Source organism: Aythya ferina (genome assembly GCF_964211825.1).
Source record: "Aythya ferina genome assembly, chromosome: Z".
Taxonomy (NCBI): domain Eukaryota; kingdom Metazoa; phylum Chordata; class Aves; order Anseriformes; family Anatidae; genus Aythya; species Aythya ferina.
The window spans coordinates 30842803-30867346 of NC_140299.1; the positions used below are offsets into that span (position 1 = coordinate 30842803).

Below are 24544 nucleotides of genomic sequence, written 5' to 3' on the forward strand. Positions count from 1 at the left end.
CCCACGGTGGAACAGGAGGCCTGGCAGGAGCTGCTGCCCATGCTGGAGTAGTCCATTCCTGAAGGACTGCCCCTTGTGGAGAGGAGGACCCTTTCTGGAACAGTTCATGAAGGGCTGTAACCCGTAGGAAGAACCCTTTGCTGAATCAGAGTAAAAGTATGAGGATGAAAGAGTGGCAGAGAGGAGCTGTTAGGAACTCACCTCAACAATCCATTGCACCTGTGCTGCTTGGAGGTGGGGAGGAGGTGGAAGACATGGGAGTGAAAAGGTGAAGTTGAGTATGAGAAGAAGAGGGGCATCTTGATCCATGAGCTTTTCTGTCTTCTTTTCTTCCTTTGTTCTGTTGAGGAGGATGAATGAGAGGGTGGCTGGGTATGGGTCTGGCAGCCAGTCAGCCCACCATGGTACAGCATAACTCCTGCAGTAAATATGAATTATTTAAGGCAGCAGTAAACTGCCATCTGCATTTTGTGAAAAGGGAGTTTTCAAAACATAAATTCAGCAGTAATTTGATTGTTGAGGTCTATGTTTTGAAATCAAAAGATCAGATTCCAGGCTTGTTATTTTCTTTCTTTGGCTTTGGCAATATATTCGATTTTCCTTTTCCTTACATTTCTTCCACTCTCTTAAAAGCTGTTATTATTATAATTTATCCATATATCCATATATGCTTAAATTATTATTACAATAATAAATGGAGATTGCTGTTTGCATATATTTCAGTTTTGCACAGTAAAGTTTTCCCAGATTCTTAACGTTCTTGTATTCATTAAAATTCCCTCCATAAAACTAGAAAAGGAGAACCTTCTGTGTATGACATAAAACATACACTAACAAAACAATAAAATGTAGACAAATCAGATGAGTTAGTCTGAAGGAGAACCCCCAAAAAGATGTATGGATAGCAAGTCCTCAGCACTGAATGTTTTGCTCTTCAGTTCTGCTCTTATTACTTCATATTGCTTCAACCATGTATGTCAGAAGCTATTCAAAACCTCCGTCCTGGTGCTAAAAAGCTGAACTTAAGTCATAGTTTGAAACTGAAATACATAGTGAAGTAAAAGGTGATGCCAAACAGCTGTCAAACTCTGCCTATTATTCAGACGTCATATCTCTTCTGATATGTAAAGGACAGTTGTGGTACATACAGACTGTTATTGTCACCTGGGAAGCATGCAGCCTGTTCTTGAGATAGAACTCACAGAAATCTTCAAAAAATTGATGCTACTTATAATGTACAATTTGGTAGACTAATAGCTGTGTTGCCTTCTCTGGGATTCAAGACAATGGTCCTTAGGAATTCTGTACATTCTGTCTAGAAAAATAAACTGTCCCTAATGATATAAATCAATACTTAGTACAGCTGGAATTCTCACAAATGCAAATGTGAGCATCTCTCATAGCCAAGCAGTAGGGAGGGTATGATATACGGTATAGCCATTTTGGTTTTACGAAAACTGCTGCACAGTGATTCTAAAACACTTCTCTATTTTATTTTTATTTTTTTTATTATTATTATTTTTTTATTATTATTATTTTTTTATGATCTTCATGATAATGCTAACGTGTTTAGTGTTCTTGCTATATTTTTGCTGTTTCACTCCCTTGTATGAAATCCCAGGATATCCCTCAAATTAGGATATCCCTCAAATTTATGCTTTCTGTCATGCAATTTAATACACAGTCTGCAGACAGAATGCGGAAAGGTTTTCAGCTTCAACGTTCTGTCCAGCCTTTCTCACTGAATTGTGAAGGAAGTACTATCACTGTAGATAATTTTTGTACATCAGAGCTCTTAATTCCCCAAGATAACTGTCATGTCATGGAGTTTCAATTAGCTGTACAGGACAAAAGGCTTAATTGACATCAGTGTAGATGGGGCGGCTGACTTCTGACTTTCTGAAGGCTTAGGTGATAGCCTAATGAAGGTGTACTTCATTACAGTTTTCAATGTTTTTAGGCTTATTAAGATTTGCTGTTCATTCTTTTTTTTCAAATAAAAAACTAAATGTGAAATATATTTCCAGCAGTGGCCAACATTTTACTAGTGGTCGCAGAACTGTGTTTCACACTTTGTTATTACAATGCAGTCCTTGGAATTTCCGTATTTGAACAGTGATACCACTTTTTGCATAGTTAATGCTTTATATGTGTAATGTGACACAGACTAGAGGGAAAAGGAGGAGTAGAACAAAAGTAGCAAATAACTAAGAAAGAACATACCATAAAAAAGAAAAAATAGCAAAGAACATAACAATAACTAGCCCATCATTAGGAATTCCAGATGTTAAAGAGTCTAGAGTCTGGATGTCCTCTTTGAAAGGACTAATATGTCCTGGAGGGAAAGAATTATGTAAAGTACAATTTAAACTTCATTTGAACTTCAGTGAATTTATTATGCTTTTGGAATTACAGCAGAAACAAGGACTCCAGCCAAAGTGACACAAGGGGAGTAGGAAACTTCATGTTGTAGAGCCAAACAAGTCTTGCAGAACCAGGTTACAATGTCCCATGTGCTGCAATGCAGACACTTGGAGCTGGGAGTACAAGAGATTAGTCCATTCCTGAATATACACATAATCATCACACCTAATGTTGCCTGTTAATGAGACGTTTTTGTGTTTTTATAACATTTTAAGTTTTTTATAACATTTTAATCTTTCAATATTGAATTTCAGTTACTCAGCCTCAGTATTTCTTTTTCATTTTTAATCAGCAGTACCAGTATTGATGTTCTCTGTTTTATCCATGGAATCCTTTTTATTGCTTTTTTTTCCTTCTGTTTTGTTTGTTTACTGGTTGATGTCTTCCATTCGTCCTATATTTCGCTTTTATTCTGTTTGCACAGTCTCATATCTTCTCTTCTGTTTCAGTTTTACCCAGTCCCTGCTCCTCTATGCAGATAGTACAGATGTACTAGTCTAAAATTTGCAGAAGCCCTCGTCTTTGAAACAATAACATTTAGCTCTTCAGAGATCATGAAATCATATATATGATTTATTCACACACTCAGTGAATCTTTATTGTGCTGTTTTTCCTAACCATTGCCACTGAGCTTTCTTTCAAATCTGTCCATAGTGAAATACTTACTTTATTTTAAGGTCTTTAATTTCATACTTGCTGTAAGAAAATAAAAAGGTTTTTTTTTGTTTGTTTGTTTTATTATTATTTCAAGCTGCCAAAACCAGCAGTCCTTTGAAAGAGATTATAAATATTGATGATAATTTTTGCTTTTGTTCATTATCACAATATTTTTGAAAATACAGCTCTCTTTTTAGCTCTGTTACAGTATGTTATTAGGGACTTGGGCATGAAGTCAAAATCATTAATAATAAAGCCCTACTCATTTAATAAATCTCAGATATTTTAAGCCACATGGGTTTTGTGTCCTATGAGGACATTAGCATGAGTTTAGAATGGAATTAAAATATTGTTTGGAAAAGTAAGACTGTGAGATAATATCATTGGATTTCTCTGAGAACTGTATGTCTGTGTAAGTTGTATTTCATACATTTTATAATGATAAGGCAAAAGAATTCTCTGCTTTAGCCTATTTCACAAATTCTTACAAATTGCTTTGCTCGTATCTGACCATCCAAACATGAAAAATAAATCCAAGTTAACAGCATGACTCTGCTTTCCTCAGATTCACATTGCAGGTTAAGAGTATAGACTTCATACCAATGAAGAGCTGGTTTTGAATAGCACTGCTTCTCAAAACAGAGCACATTCAAATAGGGCAGTATTTTGCATTATATATCATGAAATAATTGAGTTTTCAATTTGTGGAAAAGTAAGGAGGCAGGTTAGCAGAACTGCCACCTTGGACTTCCAGAGGGCATACTTTGGCCTCTTTAGGAGACTGGTTGGCAGAGTCCCTTGAGATACAGTTCTGAAGGACAAAGGAGTCCAGGAAGGCTGGACACTCTTCAAGAAGAAAATCCTAAGAATGCAGGAGCAGGACATGCCTATGTGCTGAAAGATGAGCTGACAGGGAAGAGGACTGGTCTGACTGAATGGAGAGGTCCGGTTAGAGCTCAGGAAAAAAATAGAGTTTATGGCCTTTGGAATAAGGAGCAGGCTACTCAGGAGGACTATAAAGGTGTCATGAGGCTGTACAGGGAGAAAATTAGAAGGGCCAAAGCCCAACTGAAGCTCAGTCTGATCACTGCCATTAAAGACAATTAAAATGTATTTATAAATACGTAAACCAGAAAAGGAGGACTAAGGAAAATCTCCATCCTTTATTGGATGTGAAGGGAAATACAGTGACAAGAAATGAGGAAAATGATGAGGTACTTAATGCTTTTGCCTCAGTCCTTAATAGTAACACCTGTTGTTCTCTGGGTACCCAGCCCCCCGAGCTGATAGATAGGGATGGGTAGAAAAAAGAAGCTCTTGCAATCCAAGAAGAAATTGATAGTGACATGCTGCATCACTTAGATTTACACAGGTCTATAGGACCAGATGGAGTCCACCCAACAGTAGTGAAAGACACAGTGGAAGTGTTCACCAAGCCTCTTTCCACCATTTATTAGCAGTCCTGGCTATCGAGGGAGGTGCCAGTTGACTGGGGGCTGGCAAATGCGATGCCCATCTACAAGGAAGGCCAGAAGGAGGACCCTTGGAGAACTGTAGGCCTGTCAGTCTACCCCAGTGCTGGGGAAGATTATGAAGTCGATAATCTTGAGTGGCATCATGTGGCATACACAGGACTGGATCTGTTCAGGCCCAGTCAGCCCCCACTGTTGTAAATGTGCCTGAAGATGGGCCTGAAAATGTGCCTGAATGTTAAACTAAATATGAAGAGTTTCTTTATATTCAGTGAAAACACACTGGTTTGTAGTTCAGTGCACTTTCTTTTTAATACAGCTTGGAAAAATGAGAGGATAAACACCCCAAGAAGTATTTAAAACAAATACTGTTGATTACTTCTGTTTTGTTTTTATTTTTTTTTCCCTTTTTTTTTTTTTTTTTTTTTCCAGTGAGCCTTCTGCCTTAATTTCTATTATAAGTATGATACACTGTTGTTCTGGATGTATTTGCTACATGTTAATTTTTCCTCATGTTGACAAATGATCAAAAGCTGATATGGGGAAATTATATCTAGTCATGGAAATGCATCATTTGTCTCCAAAATATAGCAGTGAACAGAAATAATACCTTACCAATACATGATGAAACACACTTACTCTAAACTCTACATTTGTACAGTTTTTAAATTTAAATGGCTTTAGTCAGAACACTGAAATGTATTGTCTTCTTTTCACTAACAGGAGCCACGATAATTTCTGTATTACACCTTTAGCAGCTCTGTCCTTGGTCTGCTGGTAATTAATACTGCAAAATCCACACAGCATGAGAAGACTATTGGACTTAGGTACTAACTTGCATAGAAATGCATAGAAATTACCCAGACGCTGAGAAGAGACTTTATTAATTCATAGTGAATGTTACCTTGGCAAATACAGAGAATACATTCCTCCCACGCTGCCACCTGCTTTTTTAACTAAGGGCTGTTTCTTGTATCAAAAAGGTATTTCTTGTTTGCCTTTGGTTACCATAGGGTTTATACATTTAAATGAAGATAAGTCATTGAATATTTACAACTACCTAGTTGCCTTGACTTTAGTCACTGAATAAACAGCTTAAATTAATTAAACTTTTATATTATGTCTCCTAGAATCTCTTTGGTGCTTTAGCAAGTATATTTGAAGGGAACAACAGAAATTCAGTTAGGAAAAATGCAGCTGAGAGCAGAAGAAAATGCTCAAACTTTTGCATAGAGGATAGATAAAAGTACATCGGCACCTATATATATAATGTTCTGTGTTGATGAATGGTAGGACCATACTGAATATTTTAAAATACTATCATGTGACATTGAAAAATATAATGTATTTTGAATTAAAAAGTGAAGTAAGTAAAGGAAATTTTTAAGGTTAGAAAAAAATACGGGTTAAAATTCAGGTTAGAAAAGACCTCTAAGATCATCTAGTCCACTAATTCACTTTTTCTTTCATTTATCTTCTTTATTTATTTTTTTTTCTGAAACTCATAATTGTGAGGTTGTGTCTCTTAAAAATTCTTGAAGTCATTACATTGAAAGAAGAGGATGACTAATTTTCCTCATACTGCTGCTGCTGGTTGATGGAAGAGTAATGGTCAAAAGAGGAATGTTCAATGAAATTAAAGATCCTGTCAAGGTTAAAAGGTATTAGGTCTGAGCTCATAGAAAAAAATCCAGGTTTAGATGACCTCAGCTAATTAAAACAGGACATCACAGATAAAAATTAGCCATGGAACATCTCTAGAAATTATCACATTGAGCACTATGACCTTAAGTGTGTTCTTTCAGAAATATGATAAACAAAAAGAAACACATTAACAAATCTTGGGAACTCATCTGCAAACCATGTTATAAATTTCATCAGTTTATTGAGTGAAGTGCTTGGCATTAAATGCCAGAAGATTGTTGTTACTTGTAAAATATTAAAAGTTAAGCTAAAACACAAGTGCTTATAGGGTAGTTTGAAATTAAAAAAATACTATCATCGTTTTTATCAGTGACATCAAATGATAACAAACCTATTATTATCTGAAACCTAAAGCTAAGGTGGGTTATTAAACTAAAGAAAAATATCATAAAAGTGAAAAAATCCATCTCCTAACTTTACAGCAGCACAGTGTAGTTGAACACCACTGTTGTAGACAAGTCACATATACATAAGTAGCTTGTGAGGAAGCACCCGTTCATTTTGTCTGTTTTCTATACAAGAAAACAAAGCTAATCTAACTGATACAGACTAGTCTCATGGAGCAGTTCTGACAGTCATGATTTCTGGCAGTGGAAATGCGGCGACAGCCATGGTAGTAGAGGTTTCCATGGTGTGTTAACTCTCCAGAAGTCTCAGCTGTTTTTGTGCAGTGCATGACCATGATCCCATAATACACTCTATACCACTCCACAAAAATCTTCAACAAAGTAGTTTTGTTCAAACCAAATGCTTGCCTGATTGTTGATAGCTAAAATCGCCACAACTTGGTTGTCATTCATTCTCAGCTCTAGATCATGCAGTGCATTAGATCCAGTACCTTTAGGGCAAAATGACATACAGGGAAAATAGGATTATTACTGGTGCTTTTAAGAATGAATGAAAATGCATAAAATTTATAAACAGTTCACTTTAGGGTAAAACAAAGTCTTCCTGAAACTTTTGAATTGTTCATGGTCTTAGCCTTTCTCTAACTTAATGATAAATATCTCTGGGAACTTACTGTGATCTTCCAATGTCTGTTCCAATATTTGTTAACCAATATTGGTTAACAGTGAGTGAAGCAATACATATTTTTGACTGAAGTAGTGAAAGTAATAGAACATATACTTTCAGTCCTAAATGTAGCAAAGATTCTGTATTCAACTTCTTTTCTTTGTTCTGTTAGAAATAGTTCTATAAAGAGTTAGTCCATGAACAACAACTTTAATGGGTTATTAATAAGGCCGCCTCACTGTTGAAACAGCTGTTTGTAATGAGGTTAAAAATGAAACGTGCTTCTGGAGACTGATGTCTGCCTCCTTAGTGTGCAGTGGGGATCTGACAGTTATGTCGTCTACAGACTTAAATGACTTACAGGATTTCCAAAGAATCGAGCTCCCTGAATATTTACTTCCAGTGATTTGTTCTTTCTTTTCTCTGGGACACACATACACAGAATTGCCTACTTCTGTGTGATCTCAGGTTATGTAGAGGTCTCTTAGAAGGAGACACGATACTGTCCCAATGATGCTGAATGATGTGTACTGTGTGGGAATATATCATCTGTGTACCCACCAGCGAGAAATCATGGGGTTTGTTAGTCTTAATATGGCAAAGACCTGTGCAAATAAGTATATTAATGTTTCACAGCTACCTAGGAAGTGTGGATATTGTAAGTACCTTTGTATCAGTGTATTAGCTGTACTGTTCTATGAGACTTTAGAGATCCAAATGCTTGTGTCATTCTTATTTTGATGCTGAGACACCGTATATTGTGTATGGCAAATGGAGGATTTATGGGGTGGAAGGAACATTTTTTTGCTATCTCTCTTCCTGTATAAGCATTTAGAATTTTTTAGAGATCATATTGCTGGATTATAAAAAATGGTGTAAACATTAGTTGCTAGAGCAACTAATTTATGTATTGAAATATCATGGAATGGTTTGGCTTGGAATGGACCTTAAAGACAATCCAGTTCCAACCCCCTGCCATGGGCAGGGACACCTCCCACTAGACCAGGCTAGTCAAAGCCCAATCCAGCCTAGCCTTGAACACTTCAAGGGATGGGGCATCCACAGCTTCTCTGGGCAACCTGTGCCAGTGCCTCACCACCATCTGAGAGAAGAATTTCTTCTGATATCTAATATAAATCTACCCTCTTTTCTTTTAAAACCATTATTCCTTGTCCTATCACTATACTCCCTGACAAAGAGTCCCTCCCCAGCTTTCCTGTAGGCCCCCTTTAGAAGAAAGTCACTGTAATGTTTCTCTGAAGCCTTCTCCAAGTTGAGCAACCCCAATTCCCCCAGCCTGTCTTCACAGGAGAGGTGCTCTGGCCCCTTGATCATCTTAATGGCCCTCCTCTGGACTCATTCTAATACATCCAGATCCTTCTTGTGCTGGGAGTCCCAGAGCTGATCGCAGGACTCCAGATGGGGTCTCACAAGAGCAGAGTAGAGGGGGACAATCACCTCCTTTGACCTGCTGGCCATGCTGCTTTTGATGCAGCCCAGGATATGGGTGGCTTTCTGGGCTGCAAGCACACACTGCCAGTTCATGTTGAGCTTCTTTTTAACCAACACTCTAAGGCCCTTCTCCTCAGGGCTGCTTTCAGTCCATTCTCCACCCAGCCTGTAGTTGTGCTTGCGATTGTGTTGGCCCAGATGCAGGACCTTGCACTTGGCCATATATATACTTCTATGCTAATAATTTATTTAGACATATGAATGATATGTTCAAGTCAGTGTCAGGAGTTCCAGTCAGAATATAGTTTAATAAAAGATTTAATTGAATTCTGAACAAGTCTTTAAATATCTTTTCTATGAAAGGCAGGTTTTCAAAAATTCATCGAAAAGTTGGCAGTGCTGTATTAGCAAATTGTTATTATATTGTTTTCTGGAAATATCATCTATGTTCTTTTACATGACATGTCTTTAGATTGAGAGATGTAATTCCTTCCTTCACCAGACTTTTATAATGTATTATGCCATTAAGACACAATGAAGCATCTTTTAATGGTCCATTAACACAAGAGCTGGATACACGGTGTGGAGAGAAAGAATATCTTCCAGAAGTCTAACTAGTCAAAAAGAAGTTTTGAATATTGGTATCAAAAGTCAAACTGTATTCTAGGTGTTCTTCTTCTCCTGTGACTTTTTAAATACTGGTCTTTTGTACTTCTGTTGCTGGTACAGAATTTGGTAGGAGAATTTTAAAAACTGCCCTTGAAGCTCAATCTGTAGTTAGCAGTTTATTTCCAGTGAACGAGTCCGACATTAAAGAAAATACCAATGATACAAAAACACGAGAAAAGAAGTTTTCATAATCCTAATATTACAGGAATAAGGCCCATAATCCAAAGCTTTGTAATTTAATTAAGTTTATAGTGAGGTGCTACTTTTTTGAAAAGTACAGTGTGCAGACAAATGACAGAAACTGTCTGTGATGAAAGTGATCAGAAACTGGTCCACTTAGACCAGGCAGAAGACCACACACTGGACAGGAGAAATGGATTTTTTTGTTTGCTTCTTTCTTTTTGTGATATATTTTATAGATGGGGCAATGCAATGGAATACATCTTAACATTTGGTAAGAGTCCTTGCTAAATACTAACATTAAACAGATCAATTAAATGTCCATCAAGGATGCGAAATGTTTCCCAGAGTGAAAATGAAATATGTCAAAAGATAAAAATGTGAGGGAAAGTGTAACCTCAACCCCTAATCACTGTGTCTAAAAAACTAGGCAAAGAGGAAGACATACCATATAAATATATATATATATATAAATTAAATACTTATATTTACATATTAAGCAAAATTTGTGTTGAAATAGCAGAAAATAGCTCCACAAAACATAACCATGTTATCCAGAGATGATAGTTTGCTCCTCAGCCTTTTGGTGAAGATCAACTGTTAATTAGAGCCAATACTGTAGAATCAGCAATCAGACCTTTGTAATACTTGCTCATTATTCGTATGTAAAAGCTATCTATTCCAGCCCATGTTCTTGTGTAAATTTCTATACATGACATAATTTGTGTAAAGTTTCCAGTGTGACCTTCTGTTGCAAATTTGACCTGTACATGTAAGACATGTTAGGTCCACATGATATTTGGATGGTACTAAATAGTCTTTATAAACATATCTATAGAGTGATATAAGTTCAAAGTAGATTATTTTGAAAGTGGAGGAAACCTCTCCCTATTTCAGTTTGTTAAAATCATATTCCTAGGAGCTAAGAGAAACTCATGAACAAAATGAGTCTTCTGACTTGTATTACATTAATCTGTCCTCAGTAGTACATTAATCCATCCTCAGGTCATCTCCCTTGCTTTGTATTGGACTATAATAACATTCATAGCAAATAGGACATTCTGCATTATCTGGGTATATGATGTATTGTGTTCTTCATCTTGGATGGGTATGACATAATTTCTTAGATGCATGGTGAAAATTGTGCTTCATATGTGAAAAATACGTATAATCTGAGTACCTACAATCTGCATTTGTTTAGTAAAAAAAAAAAAAAAAAAGTGTATTTTCTGCAAACTGTGAAGATAAAAACAGTCAAAAACATCTGTTAGTTTAGCTAACATTAACCTTTTTCTTAAGAGCTTACATGAAAAAGGGGTGCGAAATTTAGCATAACTGATTCAGTTTATATTCAAAGCTGCGATATGTTCTGCCTTTCCCCATCCCTTTCCCTTTTCCTTCATTATCTTCTTTCCCCTCTATTCCTTCCTGCCTTTTTCTACTTCATCTTTCCCTCTTTTCTTTCTTTTCATTTTTGATTTTTTAAACGTGCCTTCCCCTCCCACCTTTTCCCCCTTTCCTTTCTCTATTTCTCTGCTTTTTTTCTGTAAACATGAAAGATTCTCATTCTCTTCCCATGTCTCAGAAAGATAAATGAACTAATTTAAAATATTTTCCATGCCTCATCTGTCCACTCCACAAGCTGTCAATGAGCTTGGATTGGGAGCTTTCATGCCAATAGTCCACATCGAACAGTTGTATTATTTTGAAATAAGAATGTTGTTTCCATGGCAAACTCGGGATTCTTTTTAACTGTGCTGACATCCACATACTTTTGGGTTTATGCAAGAAAGATGATAGTTGATGAGATTTTTTTGAAGCAGAAGGTCATTTGTCTACCTGACCAAGATAAAAACGTCATCTTGGTCTTTTATTGTTTTTCTCTCTTGTAGGAAAGCAACAGGAGGAAATAAAACATGGGGAAAAACAAATTTCTTTTAAACATGTTATGATTTCAATTTTTGCTTATGCATTTTCGCCATGAACCGTATCAACCATTAAGTGTATTAATGGTTAATAGGTTTAATTTTAAGAGAGTAATTGTTTGACAGAGTTTTGTAATGACTAAAAACTGTGAGACACTGCTTACCATGTTCTGCATTATGGTCAGATTATTCTAAATATTTACTCAGTGATGTTAATACATGAATTAGAACTGAGGGAAATGTTTTAGAAAGAACTTACTGTTTCTGAGGTACCTCAAGCTGATTCATTTTAGATTGTGGAATTTTGTAAACTTCTTATAGTTAATACACTTTAGTATGTCTTTAAAGAATGTCATAACTTTTCTCCACTGCCTTATCACTTCTGGCTGTTCAAATAACACTATTTTCTGGTGAGGTATAGTGTTAACATCAGTTTTGCTAAGAAATAGATTTTGGCTTTTGGCTGAAGGCTTCAGGAATAATCTTTTATTTGTAAGCTAAGAAGTCCCCCAAGACTTTCAGAACTGAAAAAAAAAAATAATTTCTGTGAGCTGATGCTGAACGTGCTTAAGTTCTGTGTGCCCTGACCCCTTCCTGAAATTAAAACAAACAAGCAAACAAACGAAAAAAAAAAACAAACAATAGCTCCAAAGACCCAAGTTCCTCCACCCTTTTTCCCCAGCTTTGTCTTACAAACACTTTGTCTGCATTTGTATGTTATTGTTAATACCTGGACATAGCATGACACAGTTCAAGCTACTGTAGGGGTGCCAGGTGGTTCCTAGCCGTTGGCATAACCTCACTTAACTGCCTTACTTATCCCTCTTGTCTAATAGTGTATTCTGTCCACAACAGCTTCTCTTCGACAGAAAACAACTTGACAAGCAGCTGCGTCCTCATTCAGTGTGCTTCACAAGCACAATATTTTCCTTCCCAGAGGCACAGTGCATTCACCTACATAATTGGCCATGACCCCTTCTTGCCCAGAGGATTTATAGTGAAGTCCATTCTCATTTTCTAATCTTTTAAGACACAAAGCAGCACGTTACTGTCATGCTAGTAGGTAGATTAAATTTTGATATGTGTACTTGTATTGTCATCAAAGGTTTCTGTTTGAGCTTGACAAGATTTTTGTTTCTGAACATTTGAGCATACGTCTTAAATGCTATAGGATTGTCTCTAGTGTATTTTGTTGTGTCTGGGGAAGGGGAGAGAATATCTTTTTGGTTTATTGGTATCGGCTTACAGAGTAGCTATCCTCAGAAGGTTGGAGAGTTTATTATATAAGAGATGGCAATACCTTTATTTTGATAACAACTTTCTTTTCATTTTTTCATTTCAGTAAATTGCTTGCAGGATATTGCTAAGAATATAATCCTTTCAATGCCACATCTCAGTGTTCTAATTTTATCTGCTCTCTTATTAAAACGTTAAATTCTTTGTGTGTGCCTGTATGTATTCATATGAAGTATTATAAAACAAGCCATGCAGAAACAGTGATCTTCTCTGCACTGAGTATAAATAATGATACTGCTTTTCAGAGCTATGGTTTGCATTAAATGACAACTCATGAAGAGGTGGATCCTGCAGTCTTTTAGAGTAATTTACTCATTGTTTGCATACTGAGGTAGCAACTTCTGTATGCCTTCTATAATTCTTTACTTTGTGTTGTTACGTTCTGTGTCTTTTGAAACCTATTTAACACAGAATCTGTCACTAGAATTTATCTTAACTCTAATGATCCTGCATGAGGAAAGATGGAATTGGCTTTGCAGAAGAAGACCTGGGGGTCATGGTGGATAAAGAGTTGAACAAAAATGCTGTTTCGGCGAAGAAGGCCAAATGCATCCTGGGCTTCATTTGTAAGACTGTAGCCAGAAGGCCCAGGTGACTGGTCTGCTTTTACCTCTAATTTGGTGCTTGTAAAATGCATCTCGTAAGATGCAACTAGTCTTCCTATTACAGGAATGATATTGCCATATTGGAGCAAACGCAATGAAAGACCACTGAGATGGCAAGGGCTGGAGCACAGGAGAGGTGTGCAGAGAGGCTGAAAAAATGGTCTGTTCAGCATGAGGAGACAAGAAACCTTTCTGCAGAGATCTTACTGCTGTAGTAGAATACTGGAAATAAATACAAAGCTTACTTCCCTAGACTAGATAGATATGGTCGTAGGTGGTGGGCAGTGCTGTGCAGGCAACAGTTGGAGCTCTAACAAGGTCTTTTATTTCTTCCTCTTTGCCTCATAAGACTCACCATTAACCTGTTAAGGAGATTACATAGGATGTCACAAGAACATAAACCTTGTCAGGTACTTCTTAATACAGAAACTTCTTCACAAAGTGTTTTGTTTTATTTGATTGCTTTTCTTTGTCTTTTAACTTGCAGTGCAAGAAATCTTCCATTACAATCATACAGTGTGCTTCAGAAGATCTAAGCGTTTTTTTTTTTTTTATTTATTATTTTTTAATTCTACACTGTAAACATGTCTTTGCTATTGCTACAAAGTATGATGCTATTGACACTTTATCAATTCTATCAAAACAGTAGATTTATACTGTACCTATTCACACTTTTGTCAAAACCTGGTAATATTTTATAATCTCTTAAAACTGTATATTAAAGCAATATGTGCATTTGGCTAATGTCAAGATCTTTTCATGTTTCAATCAAAAGTAAGCAAGATAATTTCAAAGCCATGACTTACAAGTTCACTCATTCAGAGTGGACCTAAAACCTACATTATTTCAAAGGTATTAGAAAATAGTTGTTTCTTACTGATGCTGATGCATAAATGTGATGTTTACTTCTCTGCTAGAAAGTATGATTAACAGAATTTCACCTATATTTAGAGAATGTCTATTATCCTTAATTTGCTATGCCTTCATGCTATGGGAAGACTTGCTGAGTAGTAGGAAATTGCAAATCACTTTCTTCAATCATTTTGTTGTTGTTGTTTATTTGATTCCCGCCCCCCCGTAAGGTACTGGTTGTTAACTTTGAAATACCAGAGGGCTGCAAAATAGTCTCTTGATACTTTATCTAACAACGTTCTTGGTTAATTGTAATGTAATTGTCTAAAACTGTTAAACAAGAAGTGGAATAGATGATGATCTAAGGAACTCTTTCTGATTCTAAGCTCTGTCAGTTTCATAGCTGAAGTATTCAGCGTGGTTTAGATTAATCAGGAATAAAGGGAAACATAAAAAGAAAAAAGTAATGAGCTTGTTTCCATAGAAACACACTATCTGCCAAAATTAAGTGCTGACTTCGTATTCTGAAAGATGGTTGTGCAGAAAACATGTGCTCAGTGATCTGCAGATAATGTGTCAAATATCTTCATACTATGTATCTTCTCATTGCATAGTGCCTCCTTAACAAATCTTGGTGCTAGGACCTCCTAGCCAACCCTTCCAGTAAGACTAAACTGTAGTCTTTGCTTGGCTCCAACCCATATTATGCTTTTGGACTGGAGAAAGAAAAAATTAGTTTATCCGTGCATATTACACTGTACATGTATTTCAAGTTGCAACAGTTGACAAGCTGGTGATATAATACTTCTCTCAGTATTCTCTGTGAAATCTTTGCTCTGTTAAAACCTATGGGTATTTTATTTTGGTTACAGTAAGAACAACATTTCAAACACTGAATGTGATCATGCACAACAGCAATGCTGTTTGTATGGTGATATAAATTCTGAAGCAAAGCAGGTTCATTACAAAATGCTAAAGAAGATCTCACAGAAAGAAAAAAATCACCTGTGATTTTTACTAAGTTCCTAAACTTTACAGTGGTGTTTCTTTCTTAGTCTTTGTTTCCAATAATACCTGAAAGGCCAAAATTGCCAGCTAAATGAAAGAGAATGCGACTATGCAATTCAGTTACTGACTAGCGGATAATAACCACCTGCAGCAGTAGAAAAGAAGATCTTATGGGTTGATTTTTAATAATACTAAGAAATTTAATTTTAATAATTTTAGAGGCTCTCTCAAAATTGCTTCTCTTTGTGGAGTTTAATGCTTTACTACTGTGAGCTTTTCCATATAAATCATTCTTCCTGCCAAAGTATAGAAATATTTTTGGGAGAAATCAATACTCCGGATTGTTTCTTGATATCTAGCCCTAACTTTCTTCCACAACTATCGGCTTGTACTTGCTTTCATAAATCCTTGCTTCAGAAAGCAGTTTTGCTGTATTTAATACATCTTCCTATTAGGGTCTGGGATTTGGTTTTGTAAATACTACTCTATTTGAGGGAAGCAATGTCAAATTATTTATATAAAAATGCATAAAGATTATTATGAGAGCTATCAGTGGTCTGTCTTTTACAAAACACTGCCATTCAGTTTTCTCAGAGTTCTTTAAAATCCATGCTTTTTATATAATTGCAACTTATTAATATTAAAGAGCTATTCCATGATTATGAAATCCATTTGTGACAGAATATTTTTTCACTTTGGGGGCAAAATAGGTCATTTCACCATCTAGAAAATTACAGTGCATTGTTCTGTCCTATATTCTTAATCTCTAGTTATATAAACAATTTTATTTATTCCCCAATTCATTTTGCATCTGGATCTCTGATTAAGATTGATTCTGAGCCTCTTCCCCCATTGTCTCTTCATCTTTGCAACTGATGATTCCCAGTCTTCTCTCAGAATTTTGATGTTTCTCCCTTTGCCACTTTATTATTATTATCTTTTCTTTATTTCATTTTTATTTTTTATGTTTTTAAACAAAACAGAACAAAACAAAGCATTTATAGTATTTGTTTTTGTCATGAATGATCATATTCTGGTCATTCTTACATATATATGTAAGAATGACCAGAATATGATCATTCATGACGAAAACAATTCAAATGGATTTTAATGGATACGTATATAGATATATACGTATACGTATGTATCTATATTCTTACATATATACATGTATATGTATATGCATATATAATATATAAGAATGGGAGAAAAAGGTGATAAAATCCATTTGAATTCATATTCAATAAAGTCCCAAACAAGAGTATAAGAAATACATTCCTAGTTCGAAGTTACAGAGGGAAAGACTTGGTGAAATGGGTCAGACGTAGAACAGTTCAATTTACTACTAACAGCTAAAATATACAGTTTGGTATGTAGCTCAGCTAAGGTTCCTAAAATCTATGCAAAGCAGATTTTTATAGTTTCGTCTGGTTTTAATTAATGAAATACATTTGATCAACTGTTTGACTTTTATTTTTAAAGATGAAGGAGCTTTGTCTTGTATCTCTGAATGGGAAAATGCTGCCTGATACAGTTGTAGAAGTTGTGAATTCATAAATGTTGTATAAATGCCTTTTATCTATACATATATATACTTTTTGAAATTCATGTCTAGGATTGAGACTCATTGTAAAGCTAGCATACATCAGCATCATGACCTTCAGCGTTGTACAAAGGACAGAGCATCTTAGAAGTAATAAGAAACGCTTCATTATTTATCAAACTTGATTATATTTGTACTACATGAAAGAGGACTGTTATTCAGAATTTTTCTGGTATTTCTGGTAAATGTAAGAAGAAATAGGATTTTTTTTGTTGTTCTGCATCTACAGTAACTTCCCTGTTCATATCTGTGATCCTAATCTTTTTGATACCTAAAGGAAAAATAAGAGCATTCTACAGAAGACGAATGTGTGTTCGGAGTTAACTGATGTAACAACTACCTTCCATGTATTTGGCACTGAGATGGATTCATTTCATTGTTGAAACACAGGAAACATTTTTACTTACTGTGTGGCTTGAAGTCTGCATTCGTGTAATTACTTATGCCAAGTAGTATTCCTTTTATATAAACAGTTAATCTGAAATACTGTAGTTTTGCACCAGCATGACATAAAACAGAATATAGCCAGTGGTTATTTGACAGTTTCTTGTATTTTCTTTTTTTTTTCTCTCTCTTTTTTTTTTTTTTTTTTTTTTTTTTTTCCCAGTATTTTCAAATTGTAACTCTGCAAAGTAATTTGGGAAATAATTTGTCCTACAATATGTCAGTTTGTTTGATGATTTCTTGTTAAGTTAACATGGACTGGAAAACAGAAAACTTGGACTCTGTTACTGAGAGAGATGGAGTTTTGTTCCAGTTTCTGTGGATTTGGCCATTTCATTAAATCTGGTAGCTCTTCAGTTTTCCCAGGTTCACTTTGAGCTTGCCTTAAGCAGTCTTCTCTGACTGTCCTCGTATTTTCCCCAGCTTCTGCACTTCTCATAGATACTAAATTGGAAAATATTAAAGCGAAAGAACAATTGTACATGTATGCATGTATTTGTAATTCCATTTTTTTTCTGAAGAATTACCCTTGTAATGTAATATTTTAATTTCTGCACCTCTGAACTTTTCATGATACTGTAGTAGTACATGGAACAAACATAGAAGCACGTTCTAACATTCGTATACTTGCTGCCTTGCACACATGCAGCCAGTAAATTAAGGAGACCATCATTTCCAGCTGTAACATACTTACCTAAGTTACTGCTACTTTACCTACACTTTCCTGTTTTATTTACCTTTTCGCCATTCTCTGAATTTTGTTTGAACTGCATTCTTTTTGTTGTTTTTCAATCAGAATGTGTAGCCATTTCTGTGGATAACACTAAGATTTAGAATTTTTAATGCTCATGTGTGTTTCCTACTCAGTCTTTCCTTCTTATTTTGATTAAGCTGACTGGTGAATACGTGTGAAAAAGCGTTCAAATCGAGCCATATATTTGCGTGAGCTCAGTGCCTAGACATTAAATATAATAGATTGTGGTTCTGTTTCATTTCTGGAACTCCCAATTAACTGTGTACTTATTATGTATTTACAAAAATATCCCTAAGATCCATCAAGAAACAGTTACTTTATTTATCTGAATATGGTTTCGTGTATGTGAATACAAACACACGATGTGATTGATACCAGCATTATCAGATAAGCCTCTGGAACATTTATTGGGTGAAATCATCTTTACCTCATACTAGTCTTTCAGGCATAATGCTGCTACAGCAGACTGAGCTAGGTTCTGGCCCCTTTTGTGAATGAAGGCAAAAAATATAACTAAGTTCCAGATGACAGATGCTGCTTTTATCATAGAATCGTGTAATCATGGAATCATTGAGGTTCGAAAAGAACTCCAAGATCATTGAGTCCAAACTTTAACCTAACACTGTCAAGTCCACTATTAAGGCATGTCACTGAGCTCTACATCTATATGTTTGTGCAAAGCCATTCAGTCCTGTTGGCTTTCAGGGGTTGGACACAAAGGCAGAATTTGAAGAGCTTTTTTCTGTTCAAAGTGATGCATGAACTAGAACCCTGAATGGCTGATGAACTTGGCAGGGCTAGCACTTGAAGAAATCATTATATCACTCACAAACTGACTGCCAGAAGCCATTGAAATATAAGTTCTGACTGCTACAATGAAATTTCTGCAGATTTCCTTCAGAATATAGAAATTGATAATCAACAAAACAAAATTTCTGGTAGCCTGGAAAGAAGAATTTGATGTGAGTTAATGTGAAATATATTGATTTATTAATTATACAGTAAGAAATAAATCAAAATTATTCTTACTCTTGTTCCCAGAGCAGGCAGGCAAAATCAGTGACTAAAAAAATTAGAACAAATGGAAGGAATCTCTGCTTCCACAGCATGTGTTTAACTTACTGAATTCACTGTTTCTGTATCAAGTAAAATCCTATGGCTATACTCTATAATAGCTGAGACAATTTTATGATCTTCAATAACAATTGCTAACATTGTTTTGTAGTCTGTGGTGAGAATTATCAGAAATTAAGTCCCGTATGTGATACAACACAGTTTTTGTTTTGTTGTTGTTGTTTTAATAGTATGGTGGGCTAATTTCCCAGAACTAGTTTATGGCTCTGCTTAGGGCTCTTTGTGTGTTTCATAGAAGCCCTGTACTTACAAAAGCCTTGAAGCAGAGCCATTAAGAAATATGAATCACAGGAACACGGAATAGATACTGTATTTTGATGTACTCTCCATATTGGGAAAATGAATAAATGTGGAATGTCTTGGCACTGGTAAGGCTTTTGACATAATGTTTTTATAAATTAAGTGGAGGAATATGGCCTACTCTATTACCTTTATATGAAATACACGATCAATAAAAAACAGACTGGAAAAAATGAAAACAGACATAGGAACATCCTTCATCAGTGGAAATATGCAATGGCATGAGCTAAAACATTTCTAACTTTGAGGAGAAGTAACCACTGTAACAGCTTATCTGAAGATGTTGCGGAAACCTTTGTATGAATATGTTGGATTACCCGTCTCCCAAAGCCTGTGTAGGTATAGATTCAGTCCAACTTCAAAATAGGGGGCTGGGTTAAATGATATCTGGAAGTCATATCTAGCCCTGCATTTTTGTTGGAATACTCTATTTCTAAGTCTTGCTGTTACTTTGTGCAGAATTATATATAGGTTTTCAAATTTACTTACTGTAGGAAGAGCAGGTTAATTTTCAGATTAGCGTATGGAATTTGGAATTCAAAATTAAGCTTCTATATAGTTATCTATATATCAGTTTTCTTAGCTTAGCATCAAAACAGGTTGTCCTTACATTTACATAAAAAGAAACAAATATAAATTATATCTAATCACTAGCGTACTACAATATTAGCATACAGTTCATAAATGTTTATTCTTTTGTGACACATGGTATGAGGTATAAAATGTGAACAGTGAAGCACAAATAAGTTTTCAGTCCTGGAAATACATGCAGATGTCAGTGGAACTGTGGTAGTATGGTTAAAAATTTTTTTTTTTTTTTTTTTTTTGCTTCTACAGAAATGTATTTTCTGCAGACAGAGAGTTAAGAAAACCTCTGGTGCCTGCATTCAGTGTTCTTATGGACGCTGTCCAGCCTCCTTCCATGTAACCTGTGCCCATGCTGCAGGAGTGCTGATGGAACCTGACGACTGGCCGTATGTTGTCTACATTACATGTTGCAGGCACAAGATCAACCAAAATGTGGTAAGGAATTTGTTTAATGATTCGTAAGCAAACAGAATTACAGAATTAAAACATGTTTCTGTAGGAAATGGAAGAAAGAGTCCACACCGTGAATAATATCTCTATCATATTTCCGTACATAACAAACTACATGTATTACATCTCGAAGTTTTTTTTTCTTATGCTATTACCTGGGAGAAATATTATTTGATATGCCTAACGTATTTTTGCATTAGAGTCATTGTTGAGTGTTTTGTTTTGACAGCAGAACAAGTCTCTGAGTTCACTGTTTTGTTAACTTCAAATGTATAACAAATACCCAGATCACAGTATCTTTCAAATACTCCCAGATACTAGGAGATAAAGGACATGGTGTATATGTAAGTTCTTTGTACCACAGCCAAACAATGTCTTACAAATAACCAATTACAATCATTCTGTCATCTGGCAAAGCAACACTGTTATGTCAGGAATAATCATATTATTACTGTTTCTTTTTATTTGTAGCCTATGCTGAGGAAACCTTTAATTTTAGATGAGACACATGAAGAATTTGTTTTAACTGTCTTGTAGGTTTTAATATCTTTTATCCCAACAAACTGTTACTGTCTCAGTCAAGGGAGAACTCTTGCAATTTATCTTGGGCTTTTAAAAGTATATTTCGCTTCCTAGCAAACTAGAAGAAATTCATGCGGTCTTATTAAGGAAATAACTTGATAAGTTAGTCAAGTCGGGAATTCTCAAGTTGCAAACTGTTTATTTGAACATGTATTTTATCTCCCTTTCCATGAAAAGTGAAAGAAACACAGGTAATATCTATATAATGTATGTCTTTCTTTCAAGAGTCTGTCTGAATTTCAGTCTGCTGGTGGTTCATAAAAAGGCAAACAAATTTTGTGTCCCCATTTAAAACTCCTCCAGAAATGTTATGCATTTTAAAGATTTTTGCTTTCCAAAAAAAGTGAACATGTGACACCAGTACACTTTGCATGGTTGTTATTCATATATTGTTGTTCATGTATTTTCTATGAAAATGAGTTTGGTTCATGTCTGTTGATGATACAGCTTCAGAAATAACAAGTAAGTTTGCTAGCAGAAAAGTTGTTTTCTGCAGAATGGTTTTAAATATTCCTGCTGCACTCTGTATTATTTTGTTTGTGTGAATTGTAGTGTAGTATGCAAGTAAGGCTCTGTGATTAGCTACCTACGGATAGTAGGTCATGTGTTTTTTTTCGATTTTTCCTCTTTGACTGTGTTCATTTCTGGGCATGAAATACAAAACTCACATCTTTTTATCATCAAATTGCCAGAACTACAATTGAGAATGGGTGCACCAGATGGATTTGTTTTGATTAAAACTCCCTTATTCTCAAGAAAATGAGAAAAAGAAGTTATATGCAACAATACTAATGGGAAAAAAAAAACACCTAAGAATCCGTAATGATTAGCAAAAACAATACTTAGAGTCAGAGAAAGTCAGCTGGAAGCAAACATACCCGTGGGTGATATTTTATTTCAAAAGTGTGATCAGAAGTATCAACTAGGCAGGCCCAGTTACTTGCATTTAGAAAGTCTTTAGAAAGGGCAATTGGGGTAGGAATTACAAAAAATCCGCTGTTACATGTTTTTGAGCTGTTTTAAATCATTTTGTACTATTATTGGCCAGTTTGTACCTTTGTGGTATACAGTGTATGAAGGGATGCTGTCAAGTGGAAACTGGAGATCCTTTTTCCATTGAACTATGAGAATGCAGTGGTCGTTCCTTGATATTGTCTGCTAACTACTGCCAGCCTCTTAATATTTTCAAAAGTCTAAGAACATGACATACGAAGGAAATATTACTCAAAAATCATGAATTAGTTTTTTTTTTTTTTTGAAATGTCATGCACCGTTTCAATGCCCAAATTGCTGTTCAGAGGAACAAGCTTAAAATGATGAAATTATTTATCTTTGTCAAACAAATCTTTATTATATTTAGAAAGAAATTGTAAAGATCTTCCATTAAATACAGTAGTCAGATGACATTTCTAGATAGATATGCATTAGGTGCCTATTTCAGGATAGCTATTTATTATGATTTTATATACATATAGTTTATGTGTATTATTTAACAAGATTTTTGTGTCCTGACATACAGAACATGCAGGGAAAAGTCATTTTCACATGCAGAAGGAGAGGTTAACCTTTTTTCCATTGTATCTGGTTGTTTTCTGTATTTCTGCTGCTATCTTAGTTCATCCTTAGCATAGGTACTGCTAAAAAAAATCATGCTTTTTAAACTACAGCTTTCTCAATAATCTGGTAACTACCACAGCTGTTTCTTTAATCTGATAGACTCCGTTACGTAAAAGCTGTCCATTCTGATCAAAACTGACATTCTTAACATCATTAAATTCTTAGGATTTTCTAACAGGAAATGTCCTCTGGGACATGCAATCAATTGTAGGGTGTGCTTGTCAATATTTTTTCTGGAAAATAAATCAAGAATCCTATCAAGACAACATACTAAAAATAATCTTCTCCTTGAACTAGGATGCATTTCTGTTTCATCCTTTATTTTTGTAATGAACTACGACATTTCTTCTCTGAAAATTTTATCATTAAATGACTGTATTGTCTATTAAAATATTATGTTATGCTTATTCACCTTCTCAGAAAAGTTCAATTTTCAGACTTCAGAAACATTTAAACCTTGTAATAGGGGTATTTCTTCTTGGAATTCTGTGGTGTAATCTCAAACTTCCGCTTTCTGTTATCTCATGGAAGTAATTCAGTTAATACTCTCCAGTTCTGTTTGGTTTTGTTGTTGTTTTGTTTTGTTTTTCAAATAAGTGAATAGACTAAAGTAAAAAATTATCTGGTAAAGTCTTCTTAGAATAAGAAGCTCTTGATTTTATTTTTCCTGGTGAAGAAGGTTGCCTTTGAAGTGGGAAGTTCATGGGTATACATTAGGTGGGTGTTGATGTGGAACAGCTGTCAGCATCATGTGAGCTTCTGAGCATTTGCTGACTTAGAAAGTTCTATTCTTTTTTTTTTTTTTTTTTTTTTTTTTTTTTTTTTTTTTCATAGAAACTGTTAAGCAGTTATTGATGTAGAATTTTTGCATAGTTTAACAACCCTGGTACAATTCTGATTGACATAACTAGCTGTATAGAATGCAAAGTGAAAAAAAAATATTGCTACTAATATAGTAGATAAGTAAGTGATGAAGAATGAATGAATGCTGTCTGAAGTCTTAAAGCAAATGTTTAGCACAGCCTTAGCTAAGAACGTACTCAGATACACTGCTGTAGACAGCTCTGACAAGAACCGGATATGCATTAAATTATGTCATCCCAGACAGCAAAATACAAATTATGAAAAAACATATCAAAATCCAGTACTTGAAAACCCCACCTTTTAAAACATTACAAAACCATCGTCTAAGTTCACCATGTGCTCTCCTCAAACACTACAAAAAAAAATTACTTATATTGTTAATTGCTTAGGTGTTCTTGCTCCACTGTCAAATGGTTTGAAGGCATCAAATGCAAAAATATTTTTGAGTGCTGTAATTTCTTATTCTTGAGATGCTGTTTGTTTTCTCATAAAATGCAAAAACTTTGAGTGTAAAACAAATTTGTGTGATTATGACTGTGAGGAACAGTTTTGTGTTTGAAGATTTTCTACTGAGCAGTGAATTGTTATCAATTCTGCTTTAACATAGATACAATTCTGATGAGTCAACTGGTATTTTAAAAATTTTCTTTCCGTTTTTTCATTTTTTCAAGAGAACTAAAGCATGTGAGAAGGCCATTACAGTTGGGCAGACAGTCATAACGAAACACAGAAATACACGATACTATAGCTGCAGAGTCATAGGAGTGACATCTCAGCTTTTCTATGAAGTTATGTTTGATGACGGCTCTTTCAGTCGAGATACTTTTCCTGAAGACATCGTGGTAAGTACTTTCTCAGATACCTGTTCCCTTTTTTATCTTTTTGTTTTGAGGGGGTTGGGGAGGGGTGTTAGGTAGTTTCACTTTTTATTTCTGTTTCTGAAAATTAGA

General features: G+C 35.1%; 1 protein-coding gene across 5 annotated transcripts in view; it reads left to right on the top strand.

Moving 5' to 3' along the window:
• Positions 1-24544, top strand: part of KDM4C (lysine demethylase 4C) — a 286486-nt gene that overhangs the window by 236627 nt on the left and 25315 nt on the right. For 4 of the 5 annotated variants that reach the window (XM_084505428.1, XM_084505429.1, XM_084505427.1 and 1 more), the window contains 2 exons: positions 20331-20516; positions 24266-24436. In XM_084505428.1, coding sequence (XP_084361554.1) covers positions 20331-20516; positions 24266-24436 — 357 coding nt within the window. Of the gene's footprint in view, positions 1-20330; positions 20517-24265; positions 24437-24544 lie in introns of those variants that run through there. The other variant, XR_014687589.1, reaches the window with a different exon arrangement.